The sequence below is a fragment of the Mauremys mutica genome, chromosome 10 (genome assembly GCF_020497125.1).
Source record: "Mauremys mutica isolate MM-2020 ecotype Southern chromosome 10, ASM2049712v1, whole genome shotgun sequence".
In the NCBI taxonomy this organism is placed as follows: domain Eukaryota; kingdom Metazoa; phylum Chordata; order Testudines; family Geoemydidae; genus Mauremys; species Mauremys mutica.
In genome coordinates, this window is record NC_059081.1 from 38,929,161 (window position 1) to 38,956,892 (window position 27,732).

The window sequence follows — 27,732 nt, forward strand, 5'->3', positions numbered from 1 at the left end:
TGACAGTAGGGTGATAGATTACAACTGTGAGCAGGGACTCCTGGTTTTTCCTGTGAGTCAGGCTGGAATTTTGCATTTGCATTGTTCCAAAAGCAAATTACCTGACAGTCAAAAAGGGCTTTTAATTTAGCAAATTTGAGGCAAAAGTTCTACATAATTTTTTCTTCAAAATACCTGGAAATCTTCTGAGAGTACAGCACCCCTTCTTTGGAACTCAACTAGGTGCCTTCATTTTATTTTTTCTGGAACTTAAGAGATTTTGCAAAACAATTAACTTTCCCCAACTTGTGTTCCTCCTACCAAAAAGGAACTTAGCTCCTCCCTGAGCAAGTATTTCAAAGTGGATTAATTCTTATATACTTCAAGCCCACAAAGCCAGGAGGGCTTGCAGCTCCCAGAGCTGTCAGAAGTCATTCTTCTAAAGCTACAGGAACCTCCTGTGCAGAATATAGAGCAGCTTTGTAAGTCTGCAAGGCTGTACTCAGAGATGTTTGCACACATTCACACAGCGCTGCAGATCAGATGTTAACCTCCAGGCAGCAGGGATACGATTTCCCCATGCTGCACATTAATACAAACTTTGCACTACTAGTGAAAGCACAATCATAATAAAATGGAAGCTGTGTCTTTTAAACAAAAAGAGATTACATCAGAGTTCAGGAGATCTGAATATTCACCAATCCAACCTCTGGGTGATAAGATTTCCTAGACTACACAAGGAGCCAAATTTATCTCTAGGCCATTCCACTGAACACAACAGATGAGTTAGGCCAAGGCCTTTTATTACTTAATTACTTTTGGGACTTGCTGGCAAACTAGCAGTGCATATCCTGGCAATTATTTCATCGGAATATGCTCAAACTAAACCCTGGACTTATTTTACTTGCTATTCAGATATGTACATTTACAGGATAAATGTATTCAGAGTGCTCACGAACTGGTAAATACAATCTCACTAAATTTAAATGTGAGATGCTGGAATTCAGAATTACTAAAAAGTTACTAGTTAGCATTACCGTGAGTTTCTGGGTAATCCCTACAGTTTCCAAGCACTCCTCCCAACATACACACCCACCATTACTGTGGGTAACTTCCTATCAGCACTGCATCTTTATGCTTTTGCCTTTATTAGCTAATACCTTGATTTATTCCCTAAGGCAAGTCACGCTACACGATAATGGTCCCTTTCTGGCCTTAAAAATCTATGACTAAATACACCAAATATCTGATGGTTTATTTTTATAAATTACACAAATATAAGAAAATGAAATGACTTTAAATATATTTTATTGTCACATGATTCTTAATAAAAACACCTTCAAAACATTCTGTACATTTCAAACTGCTTAGAACCACATACCTATTATATAAATGTAATCGTGTATAGATGCCATGATGTCTCTGTACAAAGATGTACAATATGTACAGTAACATTAAGTGCAAGCTGTGCAAAGCCAAGTCAAGGTTACTGGTTCATGCCACTGGTTAGGAAAAAGAAATCAATGCAGAACTAAAGCTTCAATCCGTTTCTTGTGTGCAAATGATTAATTTAGAAACAAATAAATGCATGTTGTATATCATATAGAAAGGAGTGATTTGACTTGAATTCTCAGTTCAGCAAGAGCAACATGCAGCTGACTAGATAGATACAGTACTGCTCTCAAACTTTTTTTTCCCCATGGCCTTATTATACTAGGCTGGAAGGTCATCTCAGGATTCAGCTGCTACTTTTGGTAGAACTGAAACAACCTCAGGAGATCGAAATTTTGGAAGATAAAGCCCAAACTTGTTTTCTATGCCAGCAAATGTAGCTGTAGCAAGTCTGTATCCACCTATGTGGTCAGGATTAACAGGAGGAAGGTCTGAGATTCGAGATTTTGGGGTAGGTTCTGATCCAGACGGTTTGCTGTTTGAGAAGAAAAAAAGAAAAGGTTGCTTATTTAAAATGTTTCTCCTGCACCAGAGTAACAGAGCAGAATCTATAGTAAGCCAATACTAAAAATGATCATCTGTCTACAACATATAAATCAACATAGTTAGGAGTTAATTATTCTGATTAGCTTTTAAAATAAAGGAAGCTTGCTTTAAAGGCCACTATCAAGTAGTTCAGGCTAAAATTTAGTTTCTGGATATTTTAGAACAGAAATATTTTAATGAAAAAAAATGTTTAAATGATTTTAATGAAAACAGTTTGAGGGGGATTTAATCATCATCTTGCAGTGTAGGAAACCCAAATACAGCAGTTTTGTGCAGTGCATTAAAAAAAGTGAAACTGACATACTTCATGTTGCTTAGACAGTGAAATAGTATACAAATCAAGTCAAATTGATTTGTTTAAGCTCTTTCAGTTTTAACACCTAAAGATGTTACTGGTAATATAAGTGTGTGTGTGTGTGTGTGTGCAGGGTACAATTAAAACAAAATTCTGGCACTTTGATTTACAGTTAATAAATATCATTAAGTTTAACTACATCTGTTTCAACATTTTCTTTGCATATAGTTCTCTGAAGGCTCTGTCTGAATTCTAACTTGGCAGACCCACTTTGCATGTTAGTGAGCAAATGTTTGCACTTACATTCCACCAAAATCAACATAGAACCATCGCTGCAGAAGTTCATAGGTCACTAACGTAACACCAAACTGAGGTGAAGATCTGAACACTCGAGCTGTTGAATAGTACAAATAATACTGTAATACAGCAACGTTAGATCAAGAAAGATGGTCTGAGAATTTCAAATGAACCCGTGCACTACAATACCAGGGCCCAACCCTGCAAACTTTATTGCTGGGAGTAATCCTGAGTAAAATAACATAGAAAAAATGTGCAGGACTTTAAATCTAAAGAAAATTTCCTACCTAAAGCTCCCTTCCAAAAAGCCGAAGGGCCTTCTTCTCTAAGTATCTTTCTAAAACAGTCAATAACTCCACTGTATGTTGTCTGACCAGCGCGAGCTGCCACTTGCAGTCTTGTCTTGATGACATCAGCAGGGGTTACCAAGGAAGCAGCAGGCACACCTTTTAGAAGAAAACAGCATTTAATTTACACAAAGTATCTTGTAAAAGATAGAAATATTTCTAATGACAAAGAACATAGCTGCAAACGTTAATCTTTTTGTGAAATCAAAGCTTATTAAAAATGTAAACCCACACACACCTGGTACTAACGTAAAGTATTCAAAGTAGACTTTTCCTGCAGCTAGCGTAGCACGATCCTTCTAAATCACAAAGCTAATTTTATGACAGATGCTAAAGAAAAATATAAATGAAAATACAGCCAAGAGAACTGCAAAAATTATGCAACGATATTAACAGAACAATTCTCTCAAGAGCTCCCCTTTGAGTTTTATTATCAGTCATTTCAAATACCTTTTATTTTTCCTTGTTTAAAGAGCGAAGCAAATATTTCCAAGTATAAATAGTTAAAACTCTCTCTCTCTCAATATAAGGGATTAAATATTCTTGACACAAATTAGTAGTGCTCTCAGCTGATTCTAGGAGCTCTGTCAGCCTTACTGTGCTTTGTGAATATTAATATTTCTACTCACCTATTGTATGTACCAAGTACTTTGTAACAGTATAGCTGATTAACTGCTCTGCAAACCTCTCAAGTACTAACATTCCAATCCTTCACAGATCCATTTGTTTAAAGGTGTAAATATGCAAAGTGATCATTTAGAGGCCATCTATTCTACAGTGACATTTCTGTGGTGCTCTTTGGCCAGTTCATTAGCAGAACACAAGTCTATTTAAAAAGTAAACTATAAAGAAAGGTTGACAATAAAGGCATTTTTGGCACACAGTATGGTAACAGCCATCAGTGATGGTACAGTAACAGTACCCCACCACCGGTTTCTTATTCAAATGAAAGGGAAACTGTGCAGGTAAAGTACTCTCCTGAAGGCACAATAATGGATGATGTTAGAATATTTATAAAATGTAGATGTAAAAATCCAACTCTCATTTTTAATATAATGTATATTGACTCATTTCAATCACTTAACCAAAAACAAGAATTCCCTTCCAGCTTGGAACTTAAATGTTCATTTTCAGCCTTGATTGAATTGTTACTATTGATTTCAATACAATTAAAAAACCAGCATAACAGTTGTCTACATAGCACTTAAGGGAGATTTATCAAGTTGACAGGTCAGAAATTTAACAAAGTTACAGTAAACCTTCCCAAACATCCTGCTGATCAAGTCAGTAGGTTTTACATTGGAACAGGAGCAGCAAAGCCAATCTATTTGCTAAAGCTAACTATGCACTATTACAACCCTACAAACTTTCTTTGAAGCCACATGTGTACACACAATGTTCTTCTCAGTTATGCTTATCTGATGCATTCTCGTTAAACTGTAAAATGAATTTGCAACTCAGAAAGAGGGATTCTTGTAGGCTAAATTTTATATCTCGTACAAGATTTATAGCCATTTCTATTGAGCTCTTCGCATTAATATCCAAGTACCTGATAAACATTAATGAACTAAGCTGTGGTTAAAAAACTCAAATGGCAAGTCTTATTATAGGATACTAGACCTCACGGTGTATTTTTCAGTAGTTCAATGAACACAATGGAACAGATTTTCTTCCCATTTCTGGGCCCTTTGTGCCATTCAAGAGCAAAAGGGCCCAGAAAACTGTCTCACCTCCTCTGCTGGATAACCCACAGCCATGGGGGCATACCCAACTGGGAAAGAACAGGCCAACCAGGTCTTACGCCAGCTCCAGATTAGGTGGCAGCTCTAGTGATCCCTGGATAGCTCCAAGGTTGGTCTAATAAACTACACATAGGCCAGCCCCAAATGGGCCCAGAATCAAGGAATTGCAAACACCTCCTCTGCATTCTACCTCACTTGTGTTACACACAGCAGATACTGGGTGCAAAAGAGAATTTGGCCTAGTATGTCTAGCAGTGCATTTTTAGCCTACTCACCCCCATCACTTTTGGGCCTAATGTTCGTATACTACTGATTGAGATAAAAGGCCATTATTACCAAAAGACCAGTTACCAGTTTTGTTCATTCCAAGTGTAGCCAATGATTTAAGTTTATTGTATATTCATTGGGTAATGTTGTGATTATGTTACGTTACATATAATCACTGTATGCTAAACAGAGTTAGATTATAGAAATATAAGATTGATCAGTACTTAGAAGGGATAATTATATATTAGATATTTAAGTAAGTCGGGTTGCAATGTAAGGCCAACAGGCTGAGGCCTGTAAGATTTTAGCTTAGCCACACTAGGCCAGAGGCTTAAGAAATGCTTGACAAAAGTAAGGGACCAAAGAATGACCCTATGCCACAAGATGACCAGAAAAGATGTACCAATGGGTGATACTGCAAAAAATTAACTGTAAGAGTAATTTTTTGCTTATAAGATGCTCAGTAGTCACATTTTTCTAACACATGCCCTAACCGCGGGGTGCACTATGTGCATAAATACTAATGAGGTATAGTCAGAATCACATTATAAAAAGAGGGTGCCCAGATTAGGAAAATTGGGCTCCCCACGGGAAACTCCAGCAGGAACCATCCTTTTACTGATAATCAATCCATGAGAGACCCATCAGACTCTAACACTATCTAGGAGCATGTGAGTATAACTATATAAGTAACTTGTGCATAGGTCTGTATAGAATTTCTATGTGCTTAGGTAATCATAACTTTGATTGTAATTTTAATAAAAACTTGTCAAACAGACTAGACATTGTACTTATAAATGTATGTGTGGTCTCTACTCTGGGTCTTTGTGTGTTCCTAGAGACTCTAAATCTGAAGCAAGTAGCAGAGGTGACTTTTACTGTTAAGCCTGAAACTGTAACCAGCTGAGTCGAACCCATGGTGGTGTAATACCACATTACAAAATTCACTTTAAATAAAATAAAAGGCTACAGAAGTAATTTCTAAACACTAACTTCATGTGTGTGGGGTGAGTTTGTCCTACTATCATTACAAGGGAAATCTTGATTAGAAATTCTTTAAAAAAACATGAAGAGTATGTTATTTTCACTCCTGTCTCCTTACTAAACAGTAAGGCACCTTCAAATCTTTATTTTGGCATTTACCTTTGAACTGAAAGTTTCTTCCCCAGTTGTTTAGGAGCCCTAAGCTAGATGAATCATTTTCTTTTTAATTCTTCTCAGTATAAGTTCATCAAAGATTCAAATTAGCCTTCAAGTCAGAGAGCCTAGTAACTAAAACCCCATTGAGACAGACAGATCAAATTTGGCTACAAGTTGCTGAGCTGCATTAAGCTGTTTATCCACATTATGCAAATGTAATTAGCTCTCATCAAAATTACACTACCTCCCACCAAGGATAAAAGTGATCAAATTTAGATTAAATCAGATACAATGGCATACTACCATTCATATGGGACTGATGAACGAATATTAAATATTATCTATTATGGGGAAAAAGCTTCTTTCTAAAAAACATATTGAGAAGTTACCTGCAATGGCACCAGCTGTAAGGAGATTAAGCCCTCTCACGTGGCCATTTTCATCAGCAAGCATCAGTTTACTGTGAGCATAAACAGGAAAATAGATTGCAGAAAAGGGAATGTCTCGGAGGAAACATGCTTTGGCACCCTGTCACACAAAAAGGAAACATAATACAAACAAGTTATAGAAATAGAGTTAGAATTAAAGGCTGGCTGGCAGCCCCAGGCCACTGGGTATAGACTGAGCCAAGGGGATCTACCAGGTAACTAGTAAATGCAATATAATGTCTTAGGGAATGTAGTATGGAGATTTGAACATCAAAAGAAGCACAGGTTTCAGAGCACAGTTAGTCATTCGATGGTCAGCTCTCAGCTTCAGTGTTCGTTTCTAACTTTAGCAAGAGTGACACTTGACAATTAAGGGCCTGCCATCAAACCTTAGATAGATAGTTTGTCGTATAGAAATGTACACGAGAATTTAGCCTGCAAAAAACCTTCTCTTAGCTGATCCTGCTGGCCTGGTGACAGGGAATGTGCCGCCACACAAAAGATTTGACTGGGGCCCTTGCTCGCCACTTGCTCCACAGGAAGCTGAGAGCATTAGTGAGCATCTCCACTGACCCTCTCTGGCTGCCAGAAAAAACTGCACTGCAGGGCTAGCACACTTTGCCCTCTTTCCCCATGGGAAAGTTGCCACAACATGGAAACTCTAAAGCATGGGAAAGTAATACGGAGACAAAGGATGGGGAACTTGAATGACTCTCTTGCCAGGAAAAAAGTAATTCTTGGTTAAAACTTGGCATACAAGGCCTAAAATCAAACTAAAGAGATTCCCTCGTGACACATGGTACAATAGCTGTGGAGGTGCTGTTAAAATATGTCATGTTATTTGTCTGATACTGGGTGAATTACCTCCTGCTGCACAGAGCTCACCCTGAGGGTGAGCCATGGAGGCTGCAAAACTGTCTCCTCCACCCACCACTCCAGTCCACTCTGTGCCAGAATAGTGGCCACTGACTCTCTGGGTTCCCTACATAAGAGGCTCTGGGCCATGGGCCACATAAGAGTGATTCCAGGGCCTTGGGAGGTCGCACATTTCTAAAAGTTCCCTTCCACGCTGACTTATTTGGAACAGACAGAGAGCCCTCTGCAGGGGATCTGTGGGGCTTAAGTGGTATGGATGGTCTTGTGGAGAGACACTCTATGCTTGGATGAATTTCACTCACCGTGATTACATGTTTTAAAACCAGTCCCCTTTTGGTATTTACTCCACTGAGCTTTGTATTCTTTTTTTCTTTAACTTAATTCTCCTAAACCTCCTTGAGATGACTGTGCAATTTTAAAGAAAGATAAAATTTGTAATAGAATCACCTTTCTTGCCACCACACACAAAAATGATTACCGCACTAAAATTTTGCCCCATGTACCAAAACATCGATGATATTTAAGGAAACATTATAGCTGTGTGAATCTAATCTAGTGAATTCAGAAGAAAATTGGAGCTATGGAGGCAAATTTACACATTTTTACGGTGCTACATAGCTCCATAAATAAATCAGCTAAACCAATATTTTGGAAGTGCACAGCTGCCTATAGCTGTTGAATTTACGTATTACTCCTTGCACTGGCAAAGGATACAGGAAGAAATACTCTTCCTTGTTTAAGAAAACTAATCGCTTCTGCACTATTACATCTGATCTGTAATGATGGTAGTAAGTATACCTGCGGGGAAGGAATCTGTTGACTGGCATTCTGGTAAAGTACAGTACGGGATTTTTTTTTAAATGGAATTCATTATTGACAAATCCCACCACTTAACTTCTTAAAGATCTGAATCCTACTAAATTCTACTACTGTTTCACTGCTGCCAAATTATTAAGACAAAAAGAGGATGCTGCTGTGAAGATAACAATAGAGATAACTGAGATTCAAAATAAATGTAAGACATTTGGGCTCCTAAACAAACACAAAAGAAACTTTTCACAAAAGCCTCCAAATGAAATGATCCATGTCAGAAGCCAGCAAGTCTGCAGTACAGAACTCCCTGCAGCCTGATATAAAAGCCCAAAGGATAGAACAGGGTGTATTTTTATGTATCCCACTTCCACTAATATGAGTATAAGGGCAAGTCTACACTACAAAATTAAGTTGACCTAAGTTATGTTGATGTGCAGTCACTGCAGTATTAAACTGCTTTTGCATGTCCACACTACGTTCCGTGTGTCGGTAGTGTGCATCCTCACCAGGAGCAGTGGCACCAATTTAACTGTCTGTGTGGGCACTGTGGGATGGCTCCTGAAAGGCAACAAAAGTTGATGTAACACCACAGAGTCTACACTGACACTGCGTCGACCTAATTACATGGACTTAACTGCTATGCCTCTCATGGAGGTGGAGTTATTAAGTTGGTGTAGTGGGAAAGTTACATCAGTGGCAGCTGCATTTTACTGTAGACACTTACAGATTTAAGTCAATGTAAGCTGTCCTACATTGAACTAACTCTGTAATGTAGACCAGGGCTAAATGTGTTTCCCCCCCACACACACTTTTCTACCAGTGGGCTGCCTTGCAGGAAGAGATTATTTTTAAATTTGAAAAGATTTCTTTGTTTCACAACAAAGTTTTTGTTTTAAAAGTTCTTTTAAATTTAGCATAAAATGGTTTAAAAGTGGTGTTCCAGGAATGCTCAAATACATACCTTATAAAGACCGAAAATCCCCAGGTCTTTTAGAACAGTAAGGGCACTGACTCTGGGTCCTGTAGTGATTTCTCCTGCTACCTGCAACCGAATCTTTACAATCTCTAATGGATTAGTGAAGATGACCTGTGAACCTCCTGCCTGCAAGACCAGAGAAAATGAGTTGCAGTGAATTCTATCATTATATCACACCAATAAGAGTCCACTCCTGCAAGGTGCTGAGCACCTTTGGCTCCCACTGAAACAGGGCCGGCTCCAGGCACCAGCTGAGCAAGCTGATGCTTGGGGCGGCAGATTCTAGGGGGCGGCATCCGCCCAATCCTAGGGCGGCACTGACGCTTTTTTTTTTTTTTTTTTTGCTGCTCTGGCCGCCCTGTAGGGGGCAAAGGAGGGGAGCGCCCTGCAGCAAGCCCGGCAGGGCAGCCCACATCCTTCCCTCCCCGCCGACCGGAGCAGCTGCAGCTCGGAGCCCTCCCGGCAGGAGGCGCGGAGCTGGTGAGCGCCCCCCTGAAGCCCTGGCTGCCCCCCTGCTCTCTCTCCCCCCCCCCGCTCCCTCCCCATTAGACCGGGCCGCACTCTGCAGCACAGGGAGTCCCCTGGCTCTGGCCGCCCTGTAGGGTTTTTGTTTTGTTCTCCCCTGCTTTGCCGTTCCCCCACCCCCGCTTTGCCGCTCCAGCCGCGCAGCAGGTTGTTTTTTTTTCACCTGCTTTGCCGCTCCAGCCGTGCAGGTGTTTTTGTTTTCCCCCCACCCTGCTTCACCGCTCCGGCTGTGCTGCAGGTTTGTTTGTTTTCTTCCCTGCTTTGCCATTCCAGCTGCGCCGTTTTTTTGTCCCCCCCCCCCCGCTTTGCCGCTGTGGCTGCACCGTGTTTTCTTTTTCTTTTCTTCACCTGCTTTGCCGCTCCAGCTCCCTGTTCCCCCCACCTTTACTGCTCCAGCCCCACCGTGTTTTATGTTGTTGTTTTTTCCCCCTGCATTGCTGCTCCGGCTGTGCTGCAGTTTTCCCCCTCCCCCTTTGCCATTCCAGCCCCGCCGTTTTTTTGTCCCCCCACCCCACCCCACCCCGCTTTGCCGCTCTGGCCCCGCTGTGGTTTTGTTTTTGTTTTTTCCCCTGCTTTGCCGCTCCGGCGGGGCCCCCTCCCCCCTTTTTTGTTGTTGTTGCTTGGGGCGGCAAAAAAGCCAGAGCCAGCCCTGCACTGAGAGACAACAAGGCCCTATTACATGATGTATCTGCAATATGGAACACACTCAGTAAAATCCCTGTCCTGAAGTCTCCCATTCTTCTGCATAAAAACATGTGCTTTTTAAAGTAAATTGAAACTTAGAAACAAAGGCAGATTACAATGGTTCTGTATGAGTTTGTGATTTCTATTACAGCAATTCATTCAATTTTTCTTCTCCCTCGGACATTCATTTTTCTAAACAGCCACATTAATACCTAAAAGTTTATCAACTTTCATCCATATAAGATATCAGGTTAAGTTAATCGTAATGCTCTGCAGTCCAAGGCTCAGGAGACCAGGAACAAAAGAAAATTGCTCTGATTCTGACAAAATTAGAGTCTATATCAAGTACAGTTTTGCCACAGAGATGAAGAATAAATATTAAAAAGGGAAATTTAATTGACCAATACTAGGGGAATATGTATGAAGTTTACAATATGCAGTGACAGCTCAGAAAAATGGATATTTTAGTTGCCATAACTCTACAAAACTGAAAGTTATGAACTTTTGTACAGTTGTATTTTATATGCAGTATAATAGTCGGGTTCAATAAATGAAAACCAGCCAATGTGTTGAGGTGTTATTAGTATTTAGTGCTGCTGGCTGGGGGAAGTAAGCTGACTGAAATTTATATTTGAGGTTGTAATTTTAAATAATCGGAAGAGTGGTCAGATTTTTTGTGAGGAGCTTTTAATTGTTCTATCTGGAAAATTAAATAAATAAATGTAAACAACAGACATACCAATATTTCCAAATTCGTTACAAAGGAAAACAGATAGCTAGATACAGACTGGCATCCATTTCTCTGACCTGAGCATGACACAGATTTAATAGCTGGCAAATTGTTTTTACATTATTAGCAAAGCAGAAGCACCATATCTTGCTCATTTCTCCCATCCACTATTGCTGCATGAGCTGTTCTACAGATTCCGCATTTTAGCCTAAGACTTTCACAGAGCTGCATCTCAAATTTTACAGAGAGATTGATTCAACATGACAGTTTATTCCAGAAGCATGTAAATGTACTTGAAAGTGACATGTTTAGACTTCTCTTTGGTATGCTGTAGGTACCACCCTTCACTTCTGGCAAAGTGCATGGTCCATCACAAAATGGATAATTTGTCTTTACTGCCTACCCCAATGTTCCTTTCTCTCCTCTCCCCCTCTTTAATTTTTTTTATTAAAACCATTTACAAATTTTATTTAAAACACATGGCACTGAACAAGCCCAGCCTTACATTAATTAGTATTTTCCTCTCATTTTAAAAACTCTGAATCCCTTCCTCATAGCCCTTTTACATTCACCTCAACCTGTCAAAAACTTCACCTAAGGAAAGGGAGACTACCCTGAACAGCTTCCTTTTTTATCATCCAGGAATTCAACTCCCACTTTCTGAGCACAGTGGAAAAATGCAGGAACTTGCTTCTTCTGACAGCTATCTATCTCCTACAAAGCACCCAAACAGGCTTTGAGTACCTACTAATGATTTAAAACTACTAAGCTAAATACGCAGTTCAACCAACTCATCCCTCCTGCCAAGCAGTTGCTCATAACCAAATCCCGACACACCCAGAATTGCAATCTGTGTTGGGGTTTGTCAGGGCTCAGCCTCTTCTGTCATGTGTAGTCATGCTGGCAGGGGTGGAGCAGCATACTCTACAAAATGTCATCTTCTGCGCAACATGACCTCGCACACAGAGTGTGTGCAAGGTCAGGCCAGCCGAGGGAGCAGCACGCTCTGCAAAATGGCGTCCTCTGTGCGGCACCCTCTATTTAAGCCTCAGCATAATTTCTTTACAAATTAAGCACTAGACACGCCCATATATTGGCCTATACATCTATCTCCTTAGCTCTCTTCAAAGGCAGGTGTAATTAAAGGGCCACGCAATATGGTGTGATAGTTGGCAAATCTGGGCAACTTCAAACCAGGGGGAGGACGACACTGCAGAGCCCCAGGACCCTTCATTTATCACTCACCCCTTCTGTTATTTAGAGAGGGAATCAAACATCAACTCCTCCACCGATCACAACTGTAGACTGCACAGACTGTAAATTATTTCACTACTGATCAAAGTTCGCAATAAAGGAGAATGACAACCCTGACAATTAAATGGTCATTATGCTTTAAGTCAACACCCCTGACCCCAAATAAGGGCAGTTCACATTTATCTTAATGGCATATTTTCCCATTTGTCATCATCATATTGGTTTACTTCTGAATAACTTTTTGAAGGATCTCTCTCAAACAGAGGAGTTAGGTTTTCAATTTTTCTGTTTCTGGAACACTTGATGCAACCATCAGGGAAAATGCCAACTTGCTGAGCCCCCACAGGCCAGCTCAATTTGACCCCAGCTCCTCTGTGATGAACTATATACAATAAGTTGTCTCAGTGCAATAATGCCACTACTGTCCAACACCATTTCTCAGACCTAGTTTCCTTCCTTCCAGTCTCCCTCCCCCTCACACACACTTAAAACAACAAAACAAAACAATGGATGATGCCCTGCAGGAGAAACATTTCAAAGTTTCAATCTAAACAAATTTTATAAAATTGCCAGCTGGCAAATTCTGTTAAATGATAACCTAATTCATTTTTCTTGTTGTATTAAACAAACCAATTTGAAAACTTTATGATTTTCCTACATTCATTTATTTCAATAATTGTGGTAGCAATAATCTTAGGCAGAATACTCGCGTTATAATGCAATATACAGTACCACAAAAACAATCCTCAAAGAAACCACAAATTTAGATGCTGAAACCAGAAATTCAGTTCTGCTAGACAATAATTTGTTAACTGATCATTAAATGTGCATACTGTGTTTACATATATGAAATTCTGGTTTTTATTTTTAATCAGCTATAAATTAGAATATCCTGCAGGGCAGGCAAAATAACTGTCCCTCATTGCCTAACACCCAGCACAGAAACATAAACAGACCAATTCATAAACATTTCTATTTTCTACAAAAAATCCAATCTTCCTGTAATTAACATTCTCTATCTATCTGCACAAGTGGCTGGGTCTCTGTTAAATCCCAACAAAAGCCTGCTTCGGAAGGGACAGAGTTGCACAAATAAGACTCTAATTCACACAAAACTCTTTAACCATTTTCTATTAAAAATGTGTGTTTTGATACACAGATAGCTGCATAAAACACATCTACTAGGGGAGCCCTAACATGCGCAGGCTTATGTGTCATCATTAAAGCAGTATTTTGAAAAGTGCATGAATCATACCAACCTCATTAACATTTGGCACACACAGTATTCGAGATATTGACAGACTCCAATAACAGGCACACTTGTCACAAAAGTGACTTGGGAAGTTTCACAATATTTTAAAGAATATAATAATATAATAACTACAACCACAACTAAAACCCATTTTAAATGCTGCTCTTTAAGAATAAATTCTCTTGCCCAAACATTGATTTCTCAACATAACTTTATTTTTCATCCAGTGTTATAGGTGTGCCTGGACCGCTGCAGGTCTGTAAGGGTATGTCTGCATTGCATGCTAGCTTAAATCTACTTAGAATGGCTAATAAAAGCCATAAAGATACAGTGGCACAGGCTTCAGCATGAGCTGTACAAGCATGCTGGTGACCCTGGATACATACTCACATTGTCAGTCTGTGCCATATTTTCTTCACTGCTATTTTTAGCAATGATAGCTAAATTATAGCTAGCGCACACATTTGCCAGCTTGTGTTGCAATCCCATCTCTTACTACAGTGTAGACATAACCACAAGACACCCGTTTCCCAAAATATTCTTTCAGTCTAAGGCCTGATACTGCAAACACTTCGGTACATAAGTAACTTTACTCATGTGAATAGTTGCACTGAATTCAATGGCACTATTTGCATGAGCAGGGGTTTGCCAGATTGGTTCCTTGAACATAATCATTTATGAGTATGACAAAAGAAGGAGGGAAGGCAAGACAGAGGACAATTACAGAAAACAGGGGAAGCGGAAGTTAACATTTTGGCAGTGTATGCATTGTAATTTTTTAAATTATTTTTATCAATGTATTGTTTGTTTTAAAGATTGTGAAAAGAGGAGGATTTTGAGGAATAAGGAAGAGAGGAGACTAAATTGGATAGGATCAGGGAGGTAATATGAGGCATAGGGAACAGCACGGAAGAGGCAGAAAGATAGAAAGGAAGTGTTAATGGCAAGAAATTGGTGGAGTGCTGGCACTGCTTGTAAATCCTCAGTATTTGTTTGCAAATTGGTTGTGCAAATATTCATGCCTCTTTTTTCCTTTTTCAAATAGTCCTATTTCTATTTAGTTATTTATATGTGTGACACAGTGTGTGCATGTGTGTGTATATACACACAGACATACATATCTCAAACGAAATTCAAGTACTAATATTAAAATTGGTTTATTTTTAATATAAAATTGTCCTTTTGCACCTAAATTACAATAGACACGTTAAAAAAAAAGTTGACAAATTTATTTCTGAATGGAGGTTATTCATACACATCAGAAACAACAATAATAAAAGCTTCTATTTAACCTTAATGTCACATAAAATAAAAACTCCACAAGGAGCAAATGAAGGAACTACAATTGACAGCAAAGGTTATGAGAGAAAAGATGTAGTTTGAGATCCCACAGCGAACACCTCATGACATGCCAAAGCCTGAAGGAAATACACAAAATGACCCTACAACATGAGACCTCTTGCCCTTTCCAATTCCACTCCAGAGGCATATGCTACAAAGGGGGAGATGTCTGCTCCAAGCCCTTGTTTACTTCTTACTTGGAACTGCCACATCCTGGACCAAAACTATTTCCCCATTCAACCAACTAAAATAAGAGTATGTTCTTTGATGTTTATGAAGGAGTCTGATTTAAAGAACTTGCACTCCACTCCCAAGTCAGGGCTTTCATTGTTCATATACCTACAGTAAGCCTACTACAATACTGCTAAATAATACACCCCCTCTACATTTAAATACGTATGTTTAAGATTGTAACAGAAATCAAAGCAATTTCAAATCGTAGCTGACTCTGCCCTTAACTCTCCTTGTACTTCCAACAGGCAAAGATGTGGAAAATGTACAACAGTACAAGTAAAGGTAAACTATCATCTCTAATTCTATACTTCCTGCATAATATAAATTATAATTAAAAACAATTGTTTAAACATTTTGTAACTTCTTTAGTTTTAAAAAAAAATATTTGACAAATGCCTACCTTGACAAGCTAGAAGGAAATGCACACAAAAACATGAAAATGTAATAAATTCTATTTTTGAAATAAAATCCAAGAAGCGTTTCAAGACTAAACAATATCATACTTGTTTTTTAGTTAAAAATATACAAAATGGTTTTTAAAAAATTATTTTTAGGGCCATATTTGGCCTTTGGATGCATGCATATGACAGCTACAGTGGAATCTCCACATCTGTTTCAAAGAAAGAATTTGGGCCTTGGGCTTCCTGCATCTCTTACACCCCACATCCTCCTCCTCCTTCCTCCAGCAGAGATCAGAAATCTCCTCCAGGTGGGACTGGATGCATTCCTGTCCCAAGTTTTAATATCACACTGTCTCCACACTGTTTAGGAGCTATCAACTTTTTCCTGTTTAACTTACAGAAGTCACAAACATTGTTTCTGAAAGGCTGTTAAAGTCCTTTCAATGCATTTATACAGCACAAGAGATGTGCATGTGGCTTTACAGACTTAACATGGACTCTCTCCTCCTGACTGATGAACTGATTGTTTCAGAGACAATATTTAACTGTACAGCCTTATGGGACTCTCTCATTCTCATCTAAAAGCAAAACCCATGATGCTGAGTAGGAGGAAAGCTTGTAACTTATAGGTCTCCAGAAATTAATTAATTTTTATTTATTTAATCCATTTATAAAGAAACTATCAGCAAAATGTTCAAGAGTCATACAATAAAAATAACCCACTATCCCAAATACACAGCCTGAAATCACAAATAAGTCTGGCATGAGGGAGAATCCAACAGCCCCACTAACCACCCCCCCTCCCAATTAATAAAGAAGTGAGAAGAACTTCTTCACGCTGTACCCCGAAGCAGATGACATTCACAGAAGCTGACCCACATTGAGGGTGGGGAACCAAGGTTCAGGATAGGATTCATGAAGCATCTGCAGCAGTGTTCCACTTTCAGCCAGCACAACTACTGAATATCCTCACTTTGAATTCTCCTGCCCTACCTTGCTTGGAACAGGATCCATATGGAAAAGGTACTGCACATGTAGAGGGAAGCACTGACAATCAACTGGCATTGTTTCAACCACCTAATCCTGTCAGTTTTCTACTTTAGGTTTTAATGAGTTGCCAGCAGTGTGTCCTGGATTCAACACTAGTATTCGTGAAAAGAATAAAAGAAGCTGAAATGGCGTGAAGCAACCGTGCAGACAGAGCAGTCACCCATTTGTAAGCTATCATGTGACCTACAGGGGCTACAAGGAAGAGAATGTGATCTCTCAAGTAGCTGTAGTGAGGGCAAGTGGCCTGCTGTCTGCTCCTCCTAAAAATGATTGGAGGGGCAGAACAGGTATGTCATCTTCCCCTAAATATGCCAAAAGGGGAGAAACAGGACTACTAGACACACCATAATACTCCAGAGTGAAATAGTAGGCCAGTGGCCCGTCCACCAAGAAAATAATTCCTGAGAAGACAGCCAGTTAGAGGAGAGGGTTGTGTTTGGATAGCAATGTGGGGAATCCTCAATTTCAGAGGAGCATCTGAATTTTTGAACCCTTATATGAAAATCAAACATTCTCTCAAATTTTCACATGTTCTCTAAAATATGATCAAGATCCTTCAGATAGGGAACTACTTATCAGAAATAGATATGGCCTTTAATTCAGTTTTTATTATATATGAAACAATTTGGTACAAAAGGATTTAAACATAGTAAATCTTATTATCAGAATTCACAGCCAGATGGAAATTACAAATACTTTGCAAATACTTTTAACTTAACACATCACAGGAGAGAAAAACACCTAATGAATTACACGGTCTGCAAATACTGCTTGTAAGACCGAGCCTTTGAGAAGAACGTTAGCGTTTGTGGTTGATTTTTGCTAGCTACATATCACAACTCCTTTTCCCTATTTCCATGAAAGTAAACTTTGTACACTGACAGGTGAAGACTCAGGTATGTACCATACTGCCAAATCTAATCAGGGACAACTATAAGTAGCCTACCTTCAGGGTTTCTTCTTTGAATTTAAATCTTGCAGAGGTCAACCACCTTATTGCCCCAGGTTTTGTGGCAAGCTGAGGAGGTTTTATTCCAGCTTGCCAGCCTATCCAGCTGGAAGTGATTAGGGTTTTCTGCTACAAAAGGATCCCTAACCAGCTTTAAACATTCTAGACTGTTACCAAATGTTGGGAAATCCCACAAATGAAATTAGCCAAGTTACAAACACCAAAGTCCATTGTCATTAAAAATGCAAACCAAGTACGGCTTGCTTAAAGAACTACCAAATTATAGACTTCATTTCCAGTGTAAATTCCATTTGTATATTTACATGCTGCTTTTAGATAAACGTTGGAGTAAAATAACTCTAAAATTTTGTATAAAGGAATTTAAACAAACAACTCCCTCAGATCTGTTAGCTCAAAGCCAGTATATACTGTTATTCAATCTCCTTACATTTATGTAAACAATCTATTAACAATCTATTATGTTGTTTTTAAACGGAAGATACCAAGTGAAGACATCGGTTTAATTCACTTTTGAGATTTACAGCAGGAACTGGGCTATCCAAGTCAGTTTTTAAACCCCCTTCTATGGGACTTTTTCTGGGAGGACCAAAGGAAGTTGATGATGATCCCTCTACTGTATTCTCAATGACTACTGACAGTGAGCATCTTGTCCCATTTACGCAAAGTATAAATACCATCCAAACATGCCAATAACTTTGGAAAGGGAAGAGGAGCACCCACTCTTTGAAACTATGGACACCTCATCCTGGGACTCAGTCTGACTGAGCTGGGTAAGTATGGTCAGTCAAAGATAGGAGCAGTAATAAACAGCCACTTCACAAAGCAGGCTTCCATGGCAAATTTTAGAGTATACGATTCATTCAGCATCAGTGTTGCTGACAGCAGTATTCACTTTATCTCTGCCGCTGAAGGTAACAATGAAGAGAGGTGGAGGTAACAAGCAGCTTTGGCTGGATCAGCAATGCCAGCACATCTCATATGTTAGCTATACTGAGAGGGTGGAAGGAAGCAAGGAGCAATACAGAGGGGCCATAATTCCACGCTGCTGTCCACGATTCATGAGACTGGAAGAGGGTGTGTGAATAGATCTTTGGGAACTGGATCACTCTATATTTCCTGCCCCCTTTCTCACAGCACTGAAACAATGACTTGGGCATGCCACATGGAGAACTAGAGAGTTTCAGTAACTTTTCCTACGTTTCTGTGTGGAAGAGGATGGTATTGCCTGATGTCATGGAATATACATTATACTTTGTCTGTTACTCTGACTGGGCAGTGCGAGGGTGGGAATTCTCTCTCTCTTTTTTTAAATATAGTTATGAACGGCACAGGACTGATACTTACACAACTTCCAGCAAGGATCTCTGCAAATACTGGAATGGAACCATCTCTCTGAGTGAACTTGTCTCTGACAAAATCATTAACCTAATAAAAATATACAATTTATATATTACAAACAGTTTCCTACTTGAACTTTTTTTCTGATTAACACATATTACATTTGTAACCAAACTTAATGGAACACTAGTAAGTGTTCATCATTCATGCATTTAAAGGAAAGAAAGCCCAGCTGCTTCTACAAACATGGGAATGCCAGGAAAACAGACCTGTCTTTTATTACTACAAATCAGACAAAAATTAGTAAGAGACAGAATTAATTTAGAAATGGAGAAACTTACTGTGAGCTTAATGGCCTTTTCTGGAGCAACACCTATAAGCTGTGGTAACAAGCCTATCGAAATAGAGAAAATCATTAGGAAGCATTTTTTCTATCAAAGAAAATATTACTTTTGTAAGAGTCCAACACTGCTGCCTCTCCACAGGTGGAACTTCCTTTGAACTCAATGCCAGTTCTGCATGTAGAGCTGGCTGTAGCACTGGCTGCTGAATGTGCACTTATGCAATTGAATATCTTAATACTTCTGCTGAAACTGGCAATATAAAGGATAATTGGATCCCCCTTCCATAATCAAGTGAAACCAGAAATAGTGGTAAAAAAGGGGAGGGGCTTGGAATATTTGTTCAGACAATGGATCATTCATCATTTTCATGAGTATTTTTAGCCTCCTTACTCAGCATCACTCTCCCATGAAGTATACAAATGAATGATTTACTCTATGAGAGAGTGAGGCTGAAGAATGACTGTCCAATATTTTCATCCTTGCAGTACACTGAAAGCAGACTGAGCTTGGATCTCTCCTCTACAAAAGTTTATCTTGTACTTTTGATGAAGGATGTTCCCTACCTGATTTAATTTATTCACATTAAACACATAATCATGCTATTTGATAACTAAAGCGAGTTTGGTTGCATCCTTTTAAATGTCTAAATTCCTAACATAAAATAAATAAAATGTGAAAGCTTGAAAGCTTGTCTCTTGCACCAACCAAATTTGCTTCAATAAAAAGATACTACCTCACCCACCTTGTCTCTGAAATAAAAGACATTAGTAGATATATAAGCAAAGCATTGTTACACACTGCCAAGTGTTGCCATTGCTTAGGTGACTTGTTTAATAAAACACAAAACACCACATAACTTTCCTTTGCCCAAATGACAATGTACTACTCAAAAATGTATGGGTTTTTTTCCTATTACTTACTTACATAGTTAGAATGGATATAGAGGATCAGCATTAGGGAAAAAAGTTAGTTGTAAGTAACATTCAATACAAATTCACTAGTTTCTCTACAAGTACCACATGAGGTGGCACATGCAGTACTTTAACTTTTAAACCATTCAAGATGTTCTTTGTTTACAGGCTGCATTTTGGCATGCAGCAGCTGCCTAAGACAAACTAACAATTAACTTCTATATGGAATCACAGGGCTCAATTTTCTAGAGGCTACAGCTTATCTAAGGATTTAAAGGATTTCCATTCTTTCAGTACAACATGGTAGTATGCACTTTTAAAATTATTACTAATAAATGTTTTCTATCCTGTCAAGTGTGTGTGTTGATGGACCCCTAAAACCTACTTTGAAGAGGCTGATGAGAGAGACTTTTTTTTTGTTGCTTGTAGACAGCCTGCAAATATTCTTGCATATATACTACTGTCAGTCAAACCGAATCAATGACAAAAGCATGACCTGCTCATACACCTTTCTAGGAGCAGACTGATTTAAAAGAATAAATCAGTAGATGGCAGTCTTAACTTTCTAACATCCAGGATTAGATCAGCACCTGTTACTTTTTAATCTAAATCTTCTGCATAATCATGCAGTATAGTATATGTGTTGCAGAAATAAAAGGTTACAAATTGTTAATAAAATATTGATTTGTCCCTTTGATGATATCTGTAGCTTTAACGAATATTATAGGTGATATCGGACAACTTCAATAAACAACACAAACACAGGTTTCCTACAGTCTTGCAAGGGTAAGGCAGAAAAAAAATCTATGAAAGTATTATGCTATTTAAATAATAAAAGAGGTATAAAGACCCACCACACTCAGCCCATTTAATTTACATAGTACCTTCCTCTAAGCCAACCCACAGAAAACATGCACCTACACAGAAGGATCAGCAAATAATATATGCAATGTCTTGTTTTCTTCCAACCCAGTACTTTCTGTGCAATTTACAGGCTTACTACACTGAGGAAAGGTACTTATTACATACAAAGAAAGGTTGACAATGACAAAAAGAAATACTGCCCTCCCAGCCTGAGTCTCTGATCCACTGTGAAAAGAAAATCCAGCTCTGCAGTGCCCACAGTTTAAAAAAAAACTACTAGACAAAACACCGCAAGACCCACCTCCCACTGCCTTTTATGTGCTGTTAAATACATGCATACACACACTCCGTAAATCTATATCTCAGAGAGCCTGAGATTCAGTGAGTTCTAGCAAGGGGAATCTAGAAAACATTTCAGAGTTAATTCTGGAGTTGGGTGGCAGAATCTAGTAGCCTTATGACAGATATTAATAAAAAATGAAGCATTCCTGTAAGGGATCACTTTATTTCTATGCAATTTATGTAGTAAAAACACACATCACGTCTGCACTGTCCTGTTCTGTCTGAATACAATTAAAATTAACACATTTATGCATATAAGAATCCACCTACAGATACACTGGGCATCTCTTCTGTGAATGCAATATAAATGTTTCTGTACTTCTACTTCTATATAATTGGAATGATGACAGTCTGGCATGGTTGTGGAAACAATCTAGCACTATGAACTCAGTATTAGTGTCTCCACAGATTTACGTTTTTCAGGGACACAAAAATACTATAAATGACCATACAATCTAAATAAAAGAACAAGTATAGAACAGATCTAAAAATATTTTGATCACTGGTTATTTTAAGCAATACTTTAAAAATGTAAAACATTGTTTCATTCATGTATAGAGAGTCTTTGATTTCAAAGTGCTTGTCAAAGGTTACAAAAAGAGGCAACAATGGTACTGTTAGCAACAATCAAAAGTCAGAGAACATCAAACCCAGAAGCTCCAATGCAAAGCTACTGACTAAGAAAAAGGAAAGGAGGATACTGTCAATACACTAGAAAAGGAAGAGAAGTGATGGGGTTTCTGGTGAAATTTTAAATTATGAATTAAGGGGTAAAATTGTTCTTGTGAAACAATTAGCAAAACTGGAAAGCAAATCTATTTACCAGTAAGATAAATTACTAGCAAGAGCCATAACAAAAGCTGTGCTACACTAACTATGTCATCCCTAATATATCCCTACCTTTGTGTTCACTTTCATTGCAAGCCCCCAGAAAGACAACGTAAAAGTCGTACATTAATGACGTACCACAAATAATGAGATTATTAAAACCTCTTTAATCAGAGCAGTCTAGTTTTAACTGGATTCCCTAGTGTAAAAACTGCTCAGGGGCTATCCCTTAAATAAATTGGAAGATTACCAATGCCTCCATGGACACAGCACAATGCAGACTACCCAGACAGGGAACATCAAGGAGATGGGGAACTCCACCCCAAGGAAAAGAACCAACTTAAGAAGTACTCCTATGGCAGCTGGAGAAAGTTTTTGTGAACACAATTAAGTTACATCAAATGGTAAATAAGAATACAGGGGTTGGTTAAACGCAACGATTTCAGATGACCAGTTAGAAGGGCCCCAACCATATGACTTGAAATAGTAACAGTACTTTGGAATATGACCGAGCTAAAAACAGAAGATGGACAACCTATATTTGAGTACATTGAAGCACTTGATTGACAAAAAGCAGTTTTAATTTCTCATCCTAGACTTTAGAATCAGTACTATACTGATAATCAAATGTACAAAATAGGAGACATATTATTCATATTTTAGAACTAATACAATAGTAGGCAGCAACAAAAAACAAGGAAGGTTTCAACTAGCGAATGATGTTTAGTTTTTCCTAAGGAAACATTTACAAATCATGGAGCAAATCCCATTTATCACTCATGTGAACAGAACCATTAAAAGCATGAGACTACTTGCTTGAGTATGATGGGCAGGATTTGACCCTTAGTTCAGACATTACATTTCAAATTATTCTGTTTCTGTCATCTATTATGTATTTCTCATCCTTCTCTAACAAATATTTGCATTAAAATAGGATCTTTGCTCCTTAGACACGCATCTGCTCCTGCTGTTTATCTCCCACCTACAGTCACAATCCTTTGTTTGTGAGATAACAATCAAGTCCACAGCACCCATAATGCCCCAGAAAATCAGGACTTCAAGCAATGTAAATAGCAGCAGAGGAACAAAGATCTTGTTTTTTCAAGCAAGTGTTTATAATGACACTGATCGAGAAGATAAATACTCAGTTCAGCTACATGAAATAGAAGCAGAATTGTTCCGATTATCAAGGGGGTTTTTGATGTTTCCATAAGGGGCTGGCTGTTGATACATTGGATGAAGAAAATCACTAGATACCTTTGATTTATTCACTTACCTCTGTAAAGCCCAAAAAATCCTTCATAACGCAAAACTTTTTTAAAACAGTCATAGCTATTTTTATACATTAATTCTCCCACAACTGAACCAGAGGAGCGCTGATTCTGCATTCGTGTCTTCACCAGGTCTATGGGATACACAGCAGTGGCTCCCACAGCTATAAGCAAAAATTACAAAATATTATTTCTACAGTACGACAGGTGTGTATATTGCACTTGACTGTTAAAAAGAAGTACTAGTTTTCTACAGCAGTGACCCAAAACATGAGGTTCAGAGGGTAATGCAAGTTTATGGGCACTGCAAGGGAAAGTTGATGGCAGAACACGAGGCAGAAAAAGAAATCTTGGATGGATAATGTGGCATCCTTGGTGGATCAAAAGAATTATTCAGGATACTTCCCAACCTCACAAGGATGTTGTAAGAATTAATATTTGTATTTGTGCGGTGCTCAGATATTATAGTGATGAGAACCACAGAAAAGTGAATAAGTAAAATAATCTGTTCTCCTTGTCTGAAATTTGCCAAAGGTTGTAAGGACTGCAGAAGGCTCAGAATGCAGTGTTACTTCACCTGTTCGGCTGCATAGCTGGTGGGTATCTGGAAGCACATATTCAGTGGCTCTCTGAACCCTTCCTGCAGGCTATGTGATGGATTCTGGCCCTCCCAACCCTGGAGTAGTTTTCTGCACAATGATCATTTAGTCAGGCTGTGTAGGAGTAGAAGGGGTTGAATTTCACCCCTAACGTACAATATGTCTTAAGCAAAAAGTCACTGAAACACAAAGCCTTCAAATGCTATTACAAAAAATGAAGGACAAAACCTTGTGACACCATTAGAATATAGATTTTTTTAAGGCATTTTAAAATGTTCAAAAACTATATTGGGGAAAATTGACAAAAGCTAACAAAATAAAAAAAAGTTTGTTTATAATTATGTAGACAGCAAAATCTTCAGTTTTTTCCCCTCTCAATTTTGTTCTTATGTTTTTGGTATCACTCCCATCAAATATAATCAATGGCAGTGCAATACTGCATCCAGAAAGCCTATATCATTATGAACGTTTTGCCCTGAAGACTGTGTGGAGCCAGAGGTGCCACTGCAACGTTCTGCCAAGTCTTCTGATCATAGGTAAAAATAAAGAGCACTTCACAGAGCTCTCCAGTCCTTACCCTTTCAAACAATGAACTGCACCTTAGAGGATCTCCTTTAGTCTGGTGAGATAATATTACATTAACCCCAGCCTTGAAAACAGTACAGAGACATGTCACTCACCTCCAGCAACTGAGCCCAAAGTGAACCTGTAAGCAGACTCTGCTACTTGGAGCCAGATAGGCCTGCCCATACCGCCATAAGATTGCTGGGGGGGAAGGAGGAGGGAGACATGTGAGAAACTGAAGCAGCCTATGAACTGGCTTTTGTAAAATTAAAGAAAAAATTTGACAGAACAGCAGCTTTAGTTCAAGGGAAAAAAGACTGGATAATCCTCCTTTGGCATAACAGAAACAGCACATTTTCAAATAAATCTCTCATATAGTGCTACCTCCTATACTTCTTGTCTGACCAAAGAAACAGTTTTAAAAATGATTTCTTTATGTGATACTTTTAATTTATGATTTTTCCCTTCTGTGGGGCTCGATTCTATGAGTTGGTGAGCGCCTTCTACTCCCACTGATTTCAATAAGCTTTGAGGGCCTCAGAGACAGAGCTCAGCACCTCATACAATCAAGAGCATCATCAATATAGTCTATGTTTTATCAATATGTATGCATTAGATATCCCTACTTAGCACATACAGCACTTTACAGTCTCAAAAGCAAGGAAAAAAGTTATCTAGTCTTCCTAACACTGCTGCAAGGTTAATAAGTTATAAATATAGGGTTGACTTTTGTTTTAAGTTATAATGATGAACCTCAGATTTCACTGACGTATGCTAGAGTAACAAAGCAGTACATGGCCTTGGAATTTTTCAATGATAGACTTAAACAAATGTACATCTGCAAGGAAAAAGTCTACAGAGACTGATGTAGTGATGTCAACTAGTTAGAAAAAAGGTGCCAGTAGCAAAGTAGTCTAACTTGCACTGATGAGGCATTCTGTAAAGTATGCAAACTGGGCCAAACAGAAATCAGTGGGGTAGAGGAGAGTTTGTTCATTGAGTGTAAGATGAATTGCACACAGAAGGAAAGGAAGATGGCAGCAAGTCTAGTCCCCTCCTCCCACTCCAAAAAAAGTGAATGATTCAAAATTGTGAATTGAGATCAAATGGAAATTATTGGGAATTAACTGTGTTCAAGTCAGAGAAGTATCTGGTCTGGCATAGTAAGGGTGATATTTTTACTTTGCCAGAGATATGCACAGTGCTGTATAGACACAAAAACCAAGACCCTGCCTCCAAGGCCTTACAATCAAAATTAGTCATCAAAGTCCCCTCTTGCTTATCCTGTGGTTGTACAAGCAAGGGGGGGGAATATCAACAGATATATAAGTATATCTCCTTGCCCCATTCCCCCCACTTTTTTAAAGCCATTTGCCCCACAGCAGATGACCCCAACAATCCCGACAGTATATTTAGATCTTGAAGAGGCCCCAGGATGTTACGGAAAGGTTTTGCTCTTAGACCACACATCATGAACACGTGAATATGCATTAGAAGATATATGGCGTTTTACTGAAAATACAGTTCCTATATCCACAGGAGTGTATTTTAAAAAGGATCTATCACTAAGATTGCTTAAATGAGTTGTGCTGAGCTTGCTGCAGCACTGGGGAGTGAAATAGCCATTGCCATGCAGCAGGCACTGCAGCAAATTAATTTAAGCAGCCCTGTTGGTATTGAAATTCTGTTGCACAGGTACAAACCTGAAGTTATAATATATTGGTATATTTTGCTTTACTTGATTTTATTAAATAAGTGTGGAGAATACAGCAAACATTGCAGAGATTATATAATTTTGGGGTCCACAATTCTTTTGCACTTTGATTGGGCAGATTTATTTATTTGTTTATTTTTGAAGGATATTACTGTGTGTATTTCAATGGGACATTTAAAAGTTCCCTCATGCAAACAGTCCCAAGCAGAGGGATGGTGCAGTTTTATGTCACAAAATTTTATGTCACTGATCTTTGTTAGTGTCTTCTAAAATCTTAGCAGACATCCACTGAATGTCCTTGATCCTGCATTGTGTGGCATGCTGCTGAACTGCTCCACTGAAATTAGTAAGGCTTCATGCTGCTCATGAAGTACAAAGTACTATATAGGATTGGCAACTATGACATTAAGATGAGCTCACTTCTTTTAAAATATAATGAAACTTTTACACAGGCCTTCCACAATATACACAGCCATCAAGAATTTCCTTCCCCAAGATATTTTCTTCCAGAATGGCTTGCTGGAATACAGCCTAACAGAGAAGAATGGAGAATATTCTGAAGTCACATCAGATATTTATCAACTGTGCGCATGGATAAAAAAAAACCTCATAAGATTACATCAAAAGAAAAATCTTTAGTTAAGATCAGAAATATATTTTCCCAATGCGTGCCATGGAAAAGAAAGATAAATCTGAAGAATTTCCTCATGAATCTCAAAAAAATTCATACTGAAAAAAGCAACACTAAAATAAATCCCAAAGTAAAATGGTGTCTCGATTTATGTCAAAAAGCAATGAACTCCTAAAAGACTTGAAAAAGGACTAGTTCTTTTATCCCTGCAGTTTTCTTCTGTCTTCAGCACACTTGCTTCTCTTTAATCTTTTAAAGCTAGTCTCTTCCTTGTAAGCATCAGAGTCTTATCAAAATCAAAGCATTATACTCAGACTTAAATCCGGATGTTAATACTCAAATTCTTTGTGGAACAAAAGTCACTTTCATCCTATTAAATAAGCGTTCACTATAGTTTGTGGTTCACTTGTGTTCAAATGTAAATAAATATAATTAATGCTATAGCTTTCAGATCATGCATATTTATAAACAGAAAATTACTGAAGCTGTCATCCCCATCTAACCACTGTATACTGATATTCAACTGCTAGGTTTAAAAAAGTCTTAAGATATGTCAACACTGAAAAAAAGGAGTGTTTTTAACATGGGTTAGCTAACTTGGGTTAAAATAGCAGTGAAGACACAGCAACTCAGCTTTTAATTCAAGCTAAAGCCTACGGGGAGCATGGAGTTGAACTTGAGCGGCTAACGAGTTAAAAGCCCAGTTGCCATGTCTTCATTTCTATTT

At 38.5% G+C, this 27,732-nt stretch overlaps 1 protein-coding gene across 3 annotated transcripts in view; it reads right to left on the reverse strand.

Moving 5' to 3' along the window:
* Positions 1–1,277: 1,277 nt before the first annotated feature.
* Positions 1,278–27,732, reverse strand: part of SLC25A12 (solute carrier family 25 member 12) — a 95,197-nt gene continuing 68,742 nt past the window's right edge. For all 3 annotated transcript variants that reach the window (XM_045032381.1, XM_045032380.1, XM_045032377.1), the window contains exons 10-18: positions 24,777–24,861; positions 23,503–23,661; positions 19,279–19,331; positions 18,944–19,024; positions 9,144–9,284; positions 6,455–6,593; positions 2,857–3,015; positions 2,576–2,666; positions 1,278–1,906 (exon numbers count right to left, since the gene is read on the reverse strand). In XM_045032381.1, the coding sequence (XP_044888316.1) occupies positions 1,711–1,906; positions 2,576–2,666; positions 2,857–3,015; positions 6,455–6,593; positions 9,144–9,284; positions 18,944–19,024; positions 19,279–19,331; positions 23,503–23,661; positions 24,777–24,861 (1,104 nt within the window). In that variant the 3' untranslated portion in view covers positions 1,278–1,710. The remainder of the gene's footprint in view (positions 1,907–2,575; positions 2,667–2,856; positions 3,016–6,454; positions 6,594–9,143; positions 9,285–18,943; positions 19,025–19,278; positions 19,332–23,502; positions 23,662–24,776; positions 24,862–27,732) is intronic.